This window comes from Chelonia mydas, chromosome 8 (genome assembly GCF_015237465.2).
Source record: "Chelonia mydas isolate rCheMyd1 chromosome 8, rCheMyd1.pri.v2, whole genome shotgun sequence".
NCBI classification, from domain to species: domain Eukaryota; kingdom Metazoa; phylum Chordata; order Testudines; family Cheloniidae; genus Chelonia; species Chelonia mydas.
In genome coordinates, this window is record NC_057854.1 from 97,067,254 (window position 1) to 97,086,094 (window position 18,841).

At 42.0% G+C, this 18,841-nt stretch overlaps 1 protein-coding gene across 1 annotated transcript in view; it reads right to left on the reverse strand.

Moving 5' to 3' along the window:
* Window positions 1-16,710, reverse strand: part of ELAVL4 (ELAV like RNA binding protein 4) — a 102,513-nt gene extending 85,803 nt beyond the window's left edge. Inside the window, exon 1 of the mRNA XM_037907501.2 lies at window positions 16,552-16,710. Within this exon, the coding sequence (XP_037763429.1) occupies window positions 16,552-16,569 (18 nt within the window). The 5' untranslated portion in view covers window positions 16,570-16,710. The remainder of the gene's footprint in view (window positions 1-16,551) is intronic.
* Window positions 16,711-18,841: the final 2,131 nt, after the last annotated feature.

An 18,841-nucleotide genomic window follows, 5' to 3' on the forward strand; every position in this document is an offset into this window, starting at 1 on the left:
ACTTCCTGCTTACTTGACCCACCTTGCGTCGACCTGTGTCATGTAGACCAGGCCTCAGTCATATTGCTTGTTCTGTATGTCTGATATGCATTTAATATGTTTTATTAAAGCACGCATTCAAAAGGAAACACAGGAAAACAAGATGTAACTGATATAACTAGCCAAGTTAAATATTGCAATGAGACATATACATTCTTCCACTTCCTAACCATTTAACCTTAGTATTACAAGTAAACAACATTTTTATACTTTCAATTCCATGGGGTTTTTTCCCTTATAAATCTAGAGCTATTGAAGCTTGGATTCACCAGCAGACATTGTAAATGACACACTTTGCCATTCCAGGATTTATAAGCAGAATGAACTCTGCCAGTGGAGAAAGCTAAAAACTTTCTATATAGATGTTAATATACCATAGCAAGCACTGCTGCTTCTACTGTTGGCAAAGTACCTACAGTACACAAAATGAAAAAAAGTGTTCACAGGTTAATCACTGAATTGTTTTAATGTATCTGCTTGTAAATAACGAAATGAACTAGTTATCAAAGAAATCTAGACTACTAGAAAGATTCACATGCAAAGTTCAGTCATTTTTAATCTGTTCTTGTCTGAGCAAATCGTTTTCTTGAAGTGTGAAAAGTCCCTCTGCCCCAAACTTACCAAACTCAACAGCAGCTTAAGAGATCTGGCCTATACTTTCCCCAAAAATTCATCTTTGGGCTCAGAACAAGAATGGAAATGTCAGCTGACCTAAAGTGATAAAGTAGTACTATAGAATAACTAAATCAAGAAATCTTAGTAATGAGGAGAGAGCTGAAGACTGAAAATGGGGACTAATGTCCTTTTGTTTACAAGATGTAACACTGTGATTTTTGGAGGGGGGTGAGGGGGTGAGAGAACCTGGATTTCTGCAGGAAATGGCCCACCTTGATTATCATACACATTGTGAAGAGAGTGGTCACTTTTGATGGGCTATTACCAGCAACAGAGTGAGTTTGTCTGTGGGGGAGTGGAGGGTGAGAAAACCTGGATTTGTGCTGGAAATGGCCCATCTTGATGATCACTTTAGATAAGCTATTACCAGCAGGAGAGTGGGGTGGGAGGAGGTATTGTTTCATGGTGTCTGTGTATATAATAATGATATTCTGCAATTTCCACAGTATGCATCCGATGAAGTGAGCTGTAGCTCACGAAAGCTCATGCTCAAATAAATTGGTTAGTCTCTAAGGTGCCACAAGTACTCCTTTTCTTTTTGTGATCAAGAAAATATTCCAATGGAAAATGCTGGAAGGAAAGAAACAGGATGTCCAGCAGCAGGATACCAGAATACATCAGAACAGAGGGACTAAACAGAAATCAGAAGAGATTGTCATGCAGTGTGCAAATGGCTGGCAAGGCCACATCTTCAGTACAGGAAGGATACTGGAAAAGACACAGAACAGAATAATAAGGAGGATAATATGCCTCAGGAACTATATAACTATGAATATCCTGGAAAATTAATAATGCTTAGTACTTATATAGCATGTTTTATTTATATTAATATATTTTGTGTCTACTGTCATGAAATCTTATAATTGTGTATTAAAGAACGGCTCACAACCACATCTGGGTCAACCCCATCATTGACTCAATTAAAAAAAAAAATCATCACTGTGTACCCTAAAAAAGAATGCAAGTCATTCTACAGTAGTGAAAAAATAAAGTTTATAAATGGCCTAATTGCACAAGTAAGCTTTACACTGTGCCTCAATGTGCACCAATCTTATTGAAAAGCACTCTACAAGTATCAATTAAATAATAAAGGGCATTGGGTGGATTATGTACAATTTACAGATGGACAAAAATAGTGGTGAGATTGAGAGAGTTGTCCCAGGTTGCAGAAGATCAGTGTCACAGGCTAGATTAGAATTCAGGAGTCAGATACTCCTACTCCTGTGAACTAACCATATCTCCCTCCCCCAGTTTTTCACAGATCAGATTACATAAATGCGGCAGCATGATTGAGATTTTCACAGGAAACAAAACAGAGAGATGGCAAATTATGGCAAATCCCAGGTACTTCTAGTGAACTTTCAAGATCCATATGTGAAGGGTACAAGTCTTCCAGTCTAACAACATAAGACATTCCACCAGTTCTATGACTACTCACATTGATTGGAGGGCCTCCATCTTGTACTGGGTGAGTTGATTTAAGCACTTGAAGTTAAGCCCTGGTATTGTGCTTTCCCCCACTTTCATTATCTTTTTGGAAACCTTGAAACAGAGATGGTAAATTGCTCTTTCCTCCTTAAGTGGGTAAGCAAGTGCTCCAAGGTGAGAGAAGGTATTGCCTTTTCAGAGGACAGGAAGGACCAGATTACGTACAGTAGTCTTGGCCTATGATGGACAGCATCATAGAAGATTATGGTTGGAAGAAACTTCAGGAGGTCATCTAGTCCAACCCCCTGCTCAAAACAGGACCAACACTAACTAATCATCCCAGCCAGGGCTTTGTCAAGGCCTTAAAAACCTCTAAGGATGGAGATTCCACCACCTCTCTAGGTAACCCATTCCAGTGCTTCACCACCCTTCTAGTGAAACAGTTTTTCCTAATATCCAATGTAGACCTCCTCCACTGCAACTTGAGACCATTGCTTCTTGTTCTGTCATCTGCTACCACTGAGAACAGCCGAGCTCCATCCTCTTTGGAACCCCTCTTCAGGTAGTTGAAGGCTGCTATCAAATCCCACCTCACTCTTCTCTTCTGCAGACTAAACAAGCCCAGTTCCCTCAGCCTTTCCTCATAAGTCATTTGCCCCAGCCCCCTAATCATTTTCACTGCCCTCCGCTGGACTCTCTCCAATTTGTCGACATCCTTTCTGTAGTGGGGGGGGTCCAAAACTGGACGCAACACTCCAGATGTGGCCTCAACAGTCCCGAATAAAGGGCAATAATCACATCCACCAAGCAGAGGAGACCTCCTGCTCATTCAGGAGTAAGGGGCCTCTTCTCCAGAGAGAAAAAGACCTCTCTTTCAGAAGCTGTCCTAGATCTGGTGGAGCATTTATAGCATTTGATGGAATGTAAACATTGCTTGAGGTAACAAAATCTGAAGAGCTTAGGATGGAATTTGCCTGGGGACCTACCAAGGAAAGCATGTACTAGGAGCTCTTGCTCCAGAATATTCTAGGCTTCTCTGGTTCTCAAATGGGACTGAAGCCCTGGTATTTACCATGTGAAGTGTGTGATCTAGGTCACATTGAGGGGCACCTCCTTGAAGAAAGCAAACCTTTAAATGAAGTTTGGAACCAAAAATCTCCAGACCAGGGAGGCAAACAGCAGGAAATGGCAAGCCTTGCCTGTCTTAATGATATTCTATATGTCAACAGCCTCCACGACAGCAACGAAAAGAAAGTGGATTACCAAGAGAACAAGGTCTAATATTGTCCTCATCTCTCTCAACTGTTAGTTATAACAATTTATGTTCCTCTTAAGGTCTTGGATCCATGGAAGTGACAGCTAGTAGAAGGAAGAAAGAATTGAAGGCAAGGCTAAGGCCCTTCAGTGCTGCCTTGTATTGCATCCTCAAAGAAAAATCTAGATGGTTTAGGTTGATCTCTACGGAGCAGCTCTAGTAATAGCTGGGTTTGTCTTGAAGGATGCAAGCTGCTTTCCCACCTTTTCAAAAACGAGGCTGTGTGGCTTATTATCAAAGCTTCCCTCACAATCATGATTTTGTTTTAAAATGAGCAGCTTGGATTCTGGAACACAATTCTCAGCAAATTCCACAGCTGCAGAACAGCAGGAGCCCCAAATATAAATTAGTTCCACTATAACTTATGACTGTCCAAGGCAACAATCATATCAAAATAGCTACGCTGAAAAACTGGAAGGCGGTGGCTAGTGGTTGGATAGGTTAAGCATCTCTCATTCCATTGCTGGAATGCATTTATATTCTTTCTGGCAATTTTCCTAAAGTTTTATAGGGATTCCCCAATGCAACAACAAGCAATCTTTCTTTTAATAGTATCACTGGATGCTTTGGAACTTGTGCCTAGACATACTCTGATCTGTTCAGATAAAGCTTAATTGTACTTCTGACATTTTTAAAGATCCCTTATTGAACACTCACCTAACAAACTAGAAGAGCTCTATTTTTAACATTGTTCCAAAGATGTGCAATGGAACCTAAAAATATTACAGTGCATGAGGTGAAAATACACTTTTTAAAATGTGTTTCATGGGAGAGCCAGTAACAGCTGTTGGCCTACCAAGTAAAAGAAAATTCATATTTTAAAAAAACCTTTAATATTAAGAGGAGATGTTAGCCTGTTTTTAAAATTTCCATAAGCATAGGGCTGTCTTAACGGGAGAAATTATCCTACAGCACTTTTCACAGAGAAAAACTTTCAGTGTTGGTGCCCCAGCAAAATTCCAATGAATGTACTTATTCTCTTCCCCCTCAGTTCTTCCCTGAAATTGAAACTGCATAGGGTATCTTTTACCTTCTGTCCTACAGTGTCAAGCAGTATGACTATGCACTATACAACAGTGTGCTTTAGCAGCTAACATGGAAATTTCAGTCTGTGAAGTGGTTTGGGACCTTTTGGATTAAAGGCATCATATAAATGTAAAATGCGATGAAAATATTAACCAATAATTTCCACTGACATTGCTGGGGACTACTGAGGACTCAACACTTCGAAAATCATGCCACTTATTTAGGAGTCTAAATTCAAGCATTTTTTTTTAAATATGGACCTATGTACTGAAAATGGAAGTGTGAAAGTTTCCAAAGTGTGTGCCTCTTCCTTCTGCCCAAGAAGCTCACATTACCCTGACGGAATAATCTCTAAAAACACCATCAACCCTTAATCCATTTAGTTAAAGCCCTTGATAAAACCGCAGAACCCCTTCACATCCTCAAATACAATGAAATAAGAGATTGCTTTTATGGAAAGATTGTGAGTGTTCAAGAGGCCGCTTTCCCGAGCATATCTACTTTGCCCACCAACACAGGAATAATCTGCCCCCCAAAACCAGCCCACCATAAGGGTCATCCTCCAGTGCTGCAGAGCTAACGAGAGGGCTCATGCCACACATGATCCCCACTGCAGATTTAACAGAGGAAGAGGGGTGCCAGAGAGGAGAATGGGAAGTGGATGTGATTGCAGAGCCATTGGCCATTATCTCTGAAAACTCGTGGTGATCAGGGGAGGTCCCGGACAATTGGAAAAAGGCAAATATAGTGCCCATCTTTTAAAAAAGGGAAGGAGAACCCAGAGAACTACAGACTGGTCAGCCTCACCTCAGCCCCCGGAAAAAGCATGGAGCAGGTCCTCAAGGAAACCATTTTGAAGCACTTGGAGGAGAGGAAGGTGATCAGGAACAGTCAACATGGATTCACCAAGGGCAAGTCATACCTGACCAAGCTGACTGCCTTCCATGATGAGATAACTGGCTCTGTGGATGTGGGGAAAGCAGTGGACGTGATATATCTTGACTTTAGCAAAGCTTTTAATATAGTCTTCCACAGTATTCTTGCCAGTTTTGTTCAACATCTTTATTAATGATAAAAGAAAAGGAGTACTCGTGGCACCTTAGAGACTAACCAATTTATCTGAGCATAAGCTTTCGTGAGCTACAGCTCACTTCATCGGATGCATACTGTGGAAAGTACACAAGATCTTTTTATACACACAAAGCATGAAAAAATGGGTGTTTACCACTACAAAAGGTTTTCTCTCCCCCCACCCCACTCTCCGGCTGGTAATAGCTTATCTAAAGTGATCACTCTCCTTACAATGTGTATGATAATCAAGTTGGGCCATTTCCAGCACAGATCCAGGTTTTCTCTCCCTCCCCCCCCCACACACACAAACCCACTCTCCTGTTGCAGGAGAGTGGGTTTGTGGGGGGGGGGGGGAGGGGGGAGAGAACCTGGATCTGTGCTGGAAATGGCCCAACTTGATTATCATACACATTGTAAGGAGAGTGATCACTTTAGATAAGCTATTACCAGCCGGAGAGTGGGGTGGGGGGAGAGAAAACCTTTTGTAGTGGTAAACACCCATTTTTTCATGCTTTGTGTGTATAAAAAGATCTTGTGTACTTTCCACAGTATGCATCCGATGAAGTGAGCTGTAGCTCACGAAAGCTTATGCTCAGATAAATTGGTTAGTCTCTAAGGTGCCACGAGTACTCCTTTTCTTTTTGCGAATACAGACTAACACGGCTGTTACTCTGAAACCTGCCTTTATTAATGATCTGGATGATGGTGTGGATTGCACCCTCAGCAAGTTTGCAGATGACACTAAGATGCGGGAGAGGTAGATATGCTGGAGAGTAGCGATAGGGTCCAGAGTGACCTAGACAAATTGGAGGACTGGGCCAAAAGAAATCTGATGAGGTTCAACAAGGACAAGTGCAGAGTCCTGCACTTAGGACAGAAGGATCCCATGCACTGCTACAGGCTGGGGACCGACTGGCTATGCAGCAATTCTGCAGAAAAGGCCCCGGGGATTACAGTGGATGAGAAGTTGGATATGAGTCAGCAGTGTGTCCTTGTTGGCAAGAAGGCGAACGGCATATTGGGCTGCATTAGTAGAAGCACTGCCAGAAGATCGAGGGAAGTGATTATTTCCCTCTATTCGGCACTGGTGAGGCCACATCTGGAGTATCGTGTCCAGTTTTGGGCCTCCACAAATTGGAGAGAGCCCAGTGGAGGGCAACAAAAATTATTAAGGGGCTGGGGCACATCACTTATGCGGAGAGGCTGAGGGAACTGGGCTTGTTTAGTCTGCAGAAGAGAAGAGTGAGGTGGGATTTGATAGCAGCCCTCAACTACCTGAAGGGGGGTTCCAAAGAGGATGGTGCTCAGCTGTTCTCAATGGTAGCAGATGACAGAACAAGGAGCAATGGTCTCAAGTTGCAGTGGGGGAGGTCTAGGTTGGATATTAGGAAACACTATTTCACTAGGAAGGTGGTGAAGCTCTGGAATGGGTTACCTAGGGAGATGGTGGAATCTCAATCTTTAGAGGTTTTTAAGGCCAGTCTTGACAACGCCCTGGCTGGGATGATTTAGTTGGTGTTGGTCCTGCTTTGAGGTCTTTCCTCCTGAGGTCTCTTTCAACCCTACTCTTCTATGATTCTGACATCCCCAATGGCACACTCATCCTAAACTGCATTTTTGGCTCTCTTATGTTGGGTTGAAATGGACAGAGAGAGGAGGCTTCAGTGGGAAGAGGCTGCAGAAGAAACAGCCTACACAGAGCAGCAGGAGAATCAGGGGAATGTAAATTAGTGTGAAAGCCACCTTTGCACATCACCTGGACTTTCACTGTGAAATTCTAACTGAGGATTGGGCCCAATATTTCAAGTTCCTTCCTAATGTCTAGCCTGTACCTCAGTGTGTCCTCAACAGAAGAACAGGTTCTAAAACACAGAGGAAAACCATTTCCTCTCTTAAATGAGTGTCTGAAATTTCAACAGGAAAGAAACCAGAGTCTGCAGGCAGGATTACTCTGTCCCTGTGAAAAGCTTTACAGGAAAGGGTTTCAAACTTCCCTTCATCTTGCTGGATGATGTGACTGTAAATAAGAGTATCAACAGAATGGATAGGGAGGAGGGAATCATATAAAACCAATAAGAGAAGCTTAAAAAGTGAAAGGCATAACTGCGCAGACAGGAAAAAGAGCCTTTCACCGAGGACAGGAGGTGAAGAAACTTGATTTTAGAGAACATGGATGGTAGGAGGACAATAATCTGTACACCCTTAATTAATCTCTGAAAGCATTTAGTGGATGATTAACATTTAATTTTTTATCTAGCCTATCTTGAAACCCCCCTCCCCAGCCCCAACACTTGGTGGGGAGGGGAAGAGACCATCTAAAAGTCTCGATAGAATTTTTTTTAAAAAAGACCCATAAATCATCCTACACAGAGCTCCTGCATTTACTTTTTGATCTGATTTTTAAATGTAGCAATGGATGTTATGTTAATCACCCTGATTCACATCTCTACTTCCTTCAGAAATTTACTCATTAACTAGACCATCTGTGTAAGGGGAGTGGCGGGGTGTGTTCTATGCTGTCACAGCATACAAGGTCAGAGCATAAAAGGGGGGTGGGGAAGAATAGAGGAGGGAAGCCTGGCTATTAGCTTCCTTCCCTTCTGCTATCAGAAGAAGATATCTGGGCCAGGCAGTGAGTTTCTCACCCCTACAGTCACCCTGCCAGCTGTGGGAAATGTGGACGGACAGCAAGTTCTCTCCCTTTAAAGTCCTGCTGATGAAGTGGAAACCTGGCTGGCCTGAGAGTTAAGGTGCATCTATACTGTATGCTTCTTTCGGCAGTATGTAGCATACATATTTGTGTAGCCCACCAGCAGTGCAGACAGTGAGGCACAGCTTAGGAGAGTAAAGTAATGCCCAAAGGTCGTGGGCTACACAGCTCTCTTTTTGCCCAAGTTGTGCCTCGCAATCAACACTGCTATTTTTAACAGTGTAGTGTCCTGCTGCAGGAGCCTTTATCCATCGCAGGAAGACTCCAGCAGCGAAGAAAGGCTCTGGAGGAGGGGAGGCAGTGTGGAAAGGCTCTGCCAGCTCCCTGCTGCAGAGAAACTCTGGCAGAATGGAAAGGCTCCAACCAGTGAGAGGCTGAAGCCTTTCCCTGCTGTCTCTCCTCTGCCAGAGCCTTTCACTGACACACACAGCTACACACCACCATGTGGACACAGCGTGCATTTCACTGTGGCGTGTAACTACACATAGCTTTACTGTTGAGTCAGCATACGATGGTGGGAAAATAGGACGGATTGGAGAAAGAAGAGATGTCGAGTCATTTAAAAGAATAAAGGCAATTTCCATTGCCTGTGAAGTCTAGCTGATGGACTGGAGCTCTCTAGCACGGCATGAAGTCTCACTCTACATAGGCAGGATTTATTGCTGCTGAACTTCTCACTCACCCTTTGGCAGTGTTATACAAGACACTGACAGAAATACTATTTCACCTCTCCATAAACCCATGTTTTAAAGGTTACCTGCATATAATATTACAAAATCCTGCAACTTTAGAATAATGCTCTGAACCCAGATGACCTGTGTAAGAGGAGCATTCAGAACATTACTAACTTGAAAAATACTTTTTTTTAAAAAAAAAAAAATCTCTGCAGCTGCAAGGTCATTCACTGATCTCATATGATCAAAGAGGCACCACCAATCAAATTACTCCAAAGGTTTTGGCACTATCTCTTCCAAATTCACTAGCCTTGAGCTTCCTCGCAACAGAGCAAATTAGGAAAGTATGGCATGGACTCTCCTTGTACCAAGATTTAGGCCTCTCCTGACCAACCAGCGAAATACACTTACTCTCAGCAAGGTCTTTGAGAACCCGTGAAGGGCCACAAACTTGAATTTATTTCTGTCTGTGTATATCCAGAGGGTGCTTTTTGCTACCATTAGGCTAACTGTATTATGGAAGAAATGAAGAGGGGTCTTGGAGCATGTCATAATAATATCACTTTTCAGTTATCTAGGGCCTTTCATCCAGTGTTCTCAAACACTCCACAGGCAAGAGTTCTGCATCTTATAAACAACTCAACTGGGACACAGAGGATCAGAAAATTACACAAGTCTAAGGGCTAGTCTACACTGGCAGCGCTTTAACGTGGCTTGTGTGGTCACGGCACAGTGCCTCTCCCACCTCAACGAAAGGTACGGCTCCCAGTGCTGGTGCATTGTTTACACTGGCGCTTTACAGCGCTGAAACTTGCTGTGCTCAGGGGGGTGTTTTTTCACACCCCTGAGCGAGACAGTTGCAGCGCTGTAAATTGTCAGTGTAGACAAGCCCCAAGTACCTGAAGGAACCATCAAATCAGATACATAAGTACTAAGAGATGTTCAGTGGGGCATACGAGGGTTAATGGGAATTGGTGGTCTGATCCCCTTAGGCTCCTTTGAAAGTCCCACCCTAAAATCACATCAATTGAATCAAGCTTTACAAACATCAGGCCCCCTTAAGGCTTTATCAGCACTGAGTGTTTTCCTGGTTTAGTCATCAGTTAGCTATAACAACAAACCTCTTGTGTGGATGCAGTTAAAAAGCACTCATACCAATAGAGTTTATACCAGTATAACCGCATCTACATGTGGGCTTCCATTGGCATAGCTATGTTGGTTAAAAAACAGGGCAGATAAAAATCAATGATTGTTTTGATAAAAAGGTTTTTGAGGAAAAAACCTATCTAAAGATAGTTTAATTAAGATACATTATAGCTCAAAGATATCTCATCATGGAATAAGGATTATAAATTCCAATTCTAGAGTATGAGACAATATATTCATGTAATGTTTAAGAAAAGTTTTGTAAATGAGTTCCAATAGTTCATGGATTAGGGACCCAATCTTATGGGGTTCCAGGGCCCTTCTGTATAGATCATTTAGGTTAATCTTTCTATCTACCCAATATGACTCAGTGCTCAGTCTAGAAGATACCATCAGAGATGTTTAGTTTTGCAGGTCTCAAACTGTGGATGTGTCTCTCCAGAAGTAACATGCTTGTTAACAGCAAAAATGTTTTTAAATAAATTAATATATAGAGGTGAGAAATAACAGACCTCAACTCTATTGTCCCTCTGCAAATTTGTGTACACAGAGTCAATCCCTTACCTCTCTCTAAAAGTTCAAAGTTTCAAAAATTTAAATGAATAGAAGATTGTTGGTGGTGGAACAGATCTGGACAAGGAGAAGAAGTCTGGAAATAAATGTGAGAAGTGAGGGACATATGCTTGTTTTGTTATATTATTATATGTTTGCTGTTGAAGAAAAAAATCCAGAATACTTAACATTGTTGTTTTATTTAACTAAAACAATTTAAACATCTGTCTGGTGATGTTCTCCTCCTAATACAGCATGGCAAGAAAATCCTCCAAATATTAATGATTAATCTGTTGGAGATATTTATGAAGTCACTGGGAGGTGAACTATCTGCTTCAATTACCTTTGGTAAATGAAATAACCAAACAATCATTCATTTTCTGATATAGCTGTAAAACTGATCTGAAAAGTTTTCAGAATAAATCACTGTTTAAAAATGTATAGTGTGTACCTTCTAAGGTTATAACAACTAACAAGAATGTACTTTTATGTAGAAAACCATGATTAAATTGAGTCTTCCTGACTAGTGATTTAAATCAAATCCACCACCTTAAACAAAGAAAAAAAAAATCACGCCCCTAACTGACATAGCGATGCAAGTAAAACTTAAGTGTAGAACAGTCTTAAGCGACTTGTTCAAGCTCCTGAAGAGAATCTGGGAAAAAGCCAGGAATAGAACCCAAGAATCCTGACTGTTAGTCCTATGGTCTAATCTCTATTTTCTCCCTTTTAACTTGGCAAACATAAATATTTTTCACCCTTTTAATTGAACGCAGAATGTATATGGCCTTTTTGCTTCCCTTCTAGTATACTGGCAATAATGTCAGCACAGCTCTGAGAATAATACTGTTAATTAACTACTGTTGCTACATAATCAGCAGAGAGAAAACAAGAGTGCAAAATATAGTTTTTGTTTATTTTGCCTTTTTCTTTTCAGTGTCAAGGTAGTGTACTAAAACAGAACAAATCTGAAAATGAACAGTCACAACCCCCAAATCACCAGCTTATGCCAAATTTAAAATGATATCAGGGTACTGAAGTGCTCACATCATTATTTTTTCTAATTCTAAAGTACTGATGTGGTCTTTTAAAAACGTTTTATCTTTTAAAAATAAATTTATTCTTTCAACAAGACTACAGACGCTTTTGGAATTTCACAAACCTGCATCAATTATGTGAATAAGCAACTGTAATATTTTGTAACTGTCACCTTTTGATAATGGGGCACCAAGCCTGACTCAAAGTAATGCTCTTTATACTACATAATATACAGTGACTTTCAGCATGATATTCCTTCTTTCAAGAGATTAAAAAATGTTCTATTTGATTTCATGTTACATCAGCAACAAACAGGTTTTGGGGAATAAATAGACAAAAAACAGGTTACAAACAACAAATATATTTGTTTAGATCCTCTACTGTAGCCCTCTTTCCCCACCAAAGAAAAATAAAACCCAAAACCAAACCACTAAAGAAACCCGAGAAACTCACTAGCATTTTGGTCTGGTTTTAAGCACTCAGCAATTTAAAGTCAATCTATGACTAGCTGAAGTAGGTCATAGTAGAACATTAAACGTCTGTTTGTTGAGCTATCGTTTTCAAAGAGTCTCTTTTACTGGCACCTGGAAACAGAACATGTATAAGGCTGATCATCATTTCCTTTAAACCCAAAGGAAAACTACCATGCAAGATCTCAGAGAAAGATCAGTGCTGTATTAAGGCAGCATTTATAAACCGAACACAGCCTAAAAAGGTAGACCAAAATTATCAAATACATCTCAACTTTTAATTAGAAATTGTAAGAGAAAATCAGCAAGAGCTATTTTAAAAAACCCATTGGCGTACATACAGTACTTTCTAAGAAAAATAATTCTGGATCCGTTCTATGAAGGACACAGGCTAATTGTAAGCAATCAGGAAGTTCTTTGGTCAGTATTAGTTTTTAATCATCATTTTCTAGCTTGCTGGTTAAATCCTTAGGTTTTTTCTTTGTTTTTTGTTAAAAGTGGGTTTCTCCCATTGCAAAATCATTTAAAGATACGGCAGAACCAAGGAGAATTGCACGTAAGTTTAACTTTATGTGATAACATGAAAATTATGCCTTCTTGTGACTAGCTTCCTTTTATACAGCCATCCTTCTGTGCTGAACAGGATTACTCTATTATGATGTATATAATTATAATACCCTTAACATACTGAATGGGTCCATATTTACTACTGATTAGATGTGAAGATATCAGCATCTATCGGTACTGAATTCTGCAAGATGTTTTACCATTATCCAGGTAGCTAGGACAGCTTAGAAAGCAGACAAAGTTTCACACAGGTTTACTGTTGGGAATGTACTTCCCCTAAGATTGAAAGGCAGGCACAGCTAACAGGACTTCAACTGTGAAAATTAAAAGAGTTTTACTTCTCCCACCCACATTTCCACATGGATACATTCACATTCAAAATACCTTTGCTGCTCTTCAAAACTGTCGCCATGCCAATTGTTTGTAGAGTATAATAATTCATACTGATGGAAACTCAAACAGAAAAAAATAAATAGCAGAAACAATCTAAAATTATTTAGAAAAATACACTATGGACTTTATTCTGTAAGGGGGACATGAAGCGCTATTTCCTCCTCCTTTGACTGCCAGCTGTAATAGCCCCAGAAGTCAGAGGGAGAGAAGGGAAAGCTCCACACACAGTATCTGGATGCTACTGCCAAAATGATCAGCAGTGAAATAGTTAACTTAAATGTCAACATTTTTATCTTCAGACTTCAGCATCAGCACCCCATTGAGCAAAACTGGTAAAGCTGATGTGTCTCTCCCATCTATTGTTTCTATCTAGATGAAGATTTACTATAGTCTTCATCTGGAAAGTCATCTCTGCAACCACAAGGGCCAAACACAACTTTTAAAACTACCATCTTAAATTTAGTAGACGCTGATGGATTCCCCAGAAAAGTTTTGGTTCAGTATGCTGCCACATACCAGCACAATCTGACCCCTGAGCTAGCAAGAGCAACAGTGACTATGTCACAGGTTTCACGAGGCTGCAGAGTTCATACTCAGGCCCTTCCTGCGAAGAGTGGGAGAATCAGGCTTTGAAGCCAGTTACCCTTCACAAAGGTCATACAAAATAGGAGCGGAGCTGCCATTTTGTTGTTTTGGAATTATTTACCCTCCACAGTCCTTTTGCATTTATTTCTCATGAGGGATACACAAATGAGTTATCTCCCCCAAAACCAACAAATGACACACACAGATCAAGAGTCCTATTTACTCCCAGAACAGCCAGGAGACAATCAGCCATAGCTCTTCCATCTCCAAGTTTGAATTCCCTATCAGCCCCAAACAATGGTGGTTCTCTGTATACCTTCCCCCCGCTCCCAAAGTAAAAGAGGTTCCAGGACCAGTAGCAGCATTTTTGGTTCCTTTGCAAAGACATCAGATTGGTGACACCCCTCCACCCCCCAGGTTTACAAACCAGTTAGGCAGATCCTTTGGAGCAGACATACCTTCTTCCTCCCCACCCAGGCTCTCATGAAAACTCATACTGTTTAAACCAGCTCTGTAGCCATAGGTTTAACGTGAAATTCTACTTAGGTTCTAGCTTCTAAATTTGAGATACTGCTCTTCCAGCACTTAGTAATAAACTTATAAAATTTCCTTTCTAGCATTTGGTTAAAAAATGTTAACTGAATCCCCAAGAATCCTTGAAATGTAAATAAAAATGGAAGTACATAAGCTCAGTTCCTTGCTACCAACACCAAATCTGGGGCTGGCGACGAGTGTAAAACACCCACATCACCACCATCCAGGGGAGCATTCATACCTCCTCATGAATGGAAAGACCTCCCCACTACCAAAGCCAGATACTCATTCTGCATTTAGGCAATGTTTTTCTACACAGCACATGGAGTAAATGCTTGCTTCTGTGCAAAGGGCTTTTCCTCTGAATAGCAAATAAGTTTCACAATCAAACTGATTTTTTTTTTTAAGTGTCACAAATTATTTTGGTATGATTTATCTTTCCTTATCTGTTCCTGAAACACCTCAGAGTATTATCAATGAATTAAATGTGATAACTTTCTAACATCTTCAAACATTACCTACTTTAAAAATCTAATTTACTTTTCACTATTTAGGCTTACTTCGCTGTTCTGCATTTCACTCAGCTTGTACGGTAAAAGCAGACTGTCAATTTCATTGTTGCTTTGAGTCTGTTGCATGCTATTTTTCTCATTTACTAGCAGAGTGCTCTCCTACTTAAGATTCCAACAATGCAAGGGAACAAACCATAAATATTAAAAAAATGGAAGGAAACATTTTTTAATTTTACAAAAACCAACATCTTAATTTGCTCTCCCTGGCCTCTTTTCAAACAAAAAGGCTACATTTTGGCCCAAAATTGAATACCCAGTATGTAATAAATCAGCGGTTCTCAAACTTCATTACAAACTCACTTGACCCCCTTCTGACAACAAAAATTACTATACGACCCCAGGACAGGAGACCAAAGACCAAGCCTACTGGAGCTCTGCCGCCCCAGGCACAGGGGAGGGAGGGCAAAGCTGAAGCCCAAGGGCTTCTGCCCTGGGCAGAGAGCATGTAACCTTTGCCCTGGGCAGTGGGGCTCGGGCTTTGGTCCCTGGCCCCAGCAAGGCTAACACCAGCCTTGGCAACCCCATTAAAATGAGCTTGTGACCCACTTGGGGGTCCCAACCCACAGTTTGAGAACCCCTGTCTGAAATATTATGTGGTCTTCCATATAATATAGAAAGATAACGCAGAAACCTCAATAAGGCCTCAGAGTGAGGACTGACCAACTTAATGAACAAACACTGGAATAAGAAATGTGTGCTCCCTGCTAAGATATCAAACATGAATTCTGCCATCATGTGCAGCTCTACTCAAAGTTTCCACAGTCAGTAAGTGAATAGTGGTGTGCCCAGATCCTGGTTTGGGTGGAACCCAAACCTGAAAAAAAGCTCTGTGAAACTCAAAAGCTTGTCTCTTTCATCAACAGAAGCTGGTCCACTAAAAGGTACTACCTTATTCACCTTGTCCCCCTTGAAGTTAAACCCAAAGTTAAAAGAAAAATCTTCCCATTGAAAATGATCTTTCAGACTTAACAACAGAAAGGACTGGAGACAAGTCTGAATCCTCCAAAAAAACATGAATGGGCTTAACTTGAAGAACTTTATCTCACAGGAATTATTCCTGTGTAAGAGTTTATAAGATCAGAGTCTAAATTAAGAAAATGGCTGAACTGATATTCCTGACTGATGGAAAAAGGGTAATGGATGGACCGGGTGGCTGAGATCACCATCCTGTCAGCAAAATTTTCTTCCACATACATTCTTGGAACAAGTGGGCTACTACAAAACATGGTGGGACAAGAAAAAAGAAGTAACCCAGAGGCTCCAGCAATGAAATTAAATGTTCCCTGAACCTTTTTTTTTAAGCTCATCCGTGTTCTGGCAAACAAGTCTTTGCAGGCAGAAGCAGAGAGCACCTGCTGTAGCCCTTCTGCTTTCCCCTCCCTTTGTCCTGCCTCTTCCAGAAAGGGGGGAAAGTCTCCTGAAGAAACTATTTTTTAAAGCCACAAGAGGGATACCTGCAGAGGTGGGAAGCCAGCTTTAAGGTGGGGGTGCGTGGGTGGAGAAGGGGGGTTGGCACATTCTCCTCCCCTAAAAGGGGGGGGGGTTTCAAACTGCACAGGCTTTCAAACCACATACCCTCCCCCCAAATGAATATTCTTTTTAAAAAATCCCCCCACCCCAGTATCTACGTGGGAGGGCGTTAGTCGATGAATACAGATGCCCCCCCTTTCTCCCCACCCAGAGGGGAGTAGGTTGCGGGGTGCTCGCGGCACGGGCTACCCGTAGAGCCAATTGGGCGCGGGGGGAGGGGCGTTACCTGGCTTTTCAGACGCATTTTCGGGAGATTGGTGTGAGCGGGAGGGCAGGGGGGTCGGGGATGGCTCTGGAAGGGCGCACGTGGCTCCGCGGCCGACGGCGAGGCGAGCTTCCGAAGCCGCGGGGCCTCACGTTGCCGCGCGCTGGGCCCTGCCTGCTGCGGGGCGGAGGGAGGGGACGTGGAACGCCACGGAACGTTCGCGGAGAGCGCGTGGACCCGGGGCGGGCGGAGAGCGCGTGGACCCGGGGCGGGCGAAGGAGCGCGCCCAAACCCAGCGCGAGGTTCCGGGGCCTGCCTGGGGAGGGGCAGAGCGAGGCCGGCCGCTGAGTGTCGGAGAGCGCGTAGCCCGGGCAATCCCCCCGCGTCCACGCCCCAGTGGTCTCTGTTAACAGTGGGTCCCTCCCAAGGGCAACGGACTCCCCTTCCCACCCCACCTCTCCAGCAGGGGGTTTGGATGATCCTTTGCCAGACACATGGATAGATCGTTTCCTGGCGGTTTGCACGCGTGGGTGAGGGAATCGCCTCCGACCTCAGGGAAAAGGAGAAAACCAAACCCTGGAGGCGGGTGTGGGCCCTCCTGAAGGCGGGAGGCGGAAATGCTGAGAAAATGTTTACCAGGAAGACTCCCCGGGGACGATTTCTCAGATTTGTGGCAGTTCTATTTAAAAAAAAAATCATGATGGTTTTATTTCATATGCGTAAGGTGGCTAGTTAACAGGGAAGGTGGAGTCAGTGGGCAGAACAGCAGATGAAGAGAATTTTCCCCAGTCGACATCAATGTAGAGTAACTGCCCTTGATTCAGGGGAGTAGTTAGCACTGAAAACAGGTAAATGTACACATGCAGAGATTGCACAGGCTCCCTCCCTAGCACACAAAGAGCTGACACCACACTTGAACCTCTGTCCAAGCCCTGTCTTAAGGGCACACTTTTATTCTTCTAACACAATGCTATTTTCCTAACCAAAGCAGGCTGCTGGGGACACAGAGGCCTTTCCCCCTTGCTCTAGGGCTTGCCACAGGAGGCTGCTTCCCATCACCCCTTCCAACTGAGCTTGCTCAGCCCTTTATAGGAATCACCTGATCCTGTTCCCAACTAAGTCTGATACTCAAAAGGGGACTGGCTAGTCCCAGGCCCATTGGCTCTTGAGAGGGCAGATCACCCTGTTAAAATACTCCACAGTTAGAGTGTCTATTTGTATTTTTATTCTATGCTATCGAAGTGCCTTAAAATTTCTAAACAAAAACCAACAAAACCATACCCTGCATAGGATCATATTTTCTCTCTCTGACCTGTATTTGAAAAGACTTCCCTTTAGTGCCTAATGTGCTGTAAGGATCTACTAAGAAGCATTTGAGTAGGTTAAAAAGCCAGTTTTCAAGCAATGCTCAAGGAAAGAGGAGACACTGTGACACAAATGTATGATCTTATGCCACAAATAGTACATTGTGGGAAGCTTTCCTATACATGCAAGCTTTGCCTTATATTTTTCATGCAGTCATTTTTATCCTTACCATCTGAGTAAATTCAGCACATATTGAAGAGGATACACCACCACTGAAAACAGTTCTTACAACAAGGCTGAATTTGGCTTACAATTTCAGCAGGCAGAAATGACATTATACATGGCATACACAGTACACAAATGCAGTAAGTGTAGTAAGATGTACATGTTTAGCAACTTGTTCATAAGGAGCCTGATTAAAGAACAAGAAAACCCCTGCCAGTCTTCATATTAAAATAGAATGTCTCCATAAAGTTAAAAGTTTATGATGTGGCATACATAGTATGCTTTCCACCATAAAGTGAGGAGTGTTTAAAGCCCTAGTTTCTCAAGCCTTTTGAAGATCTACACATGTAACCTCCAAATAGTAGTTTGATCTTTTCATGTGAGAAGGGTGGTGGAATATACACTTGATTATGCTCTTTGATTTTCACAGTTCTTTGTGTATTAATGTAGTTGTAGGAGGGGTTATCAGAGCCAGATTGTTTCCTATATACTATGCATACATGCAGGCTCGAACACATGCACGATTCCACATCACAGTGGCACTGAATTACACTCACTACTGAAGACTGGATCAAGATCCATCTGTTTTGGATATTAGCATAGAAACAGTTTATTTGTTTGGCTAAATCTATTAGTTTGGTCAAAATACTCTCTGTTCTAGAGATTTGACATCACAAACATAGAGAAATTGTGATATACTTTATCTAGAAAATGGAAGAATACTTCAGGGTGGCATCCCCAGTAATGCACAAATTATTCTAATTAATAATTAGATAATAAT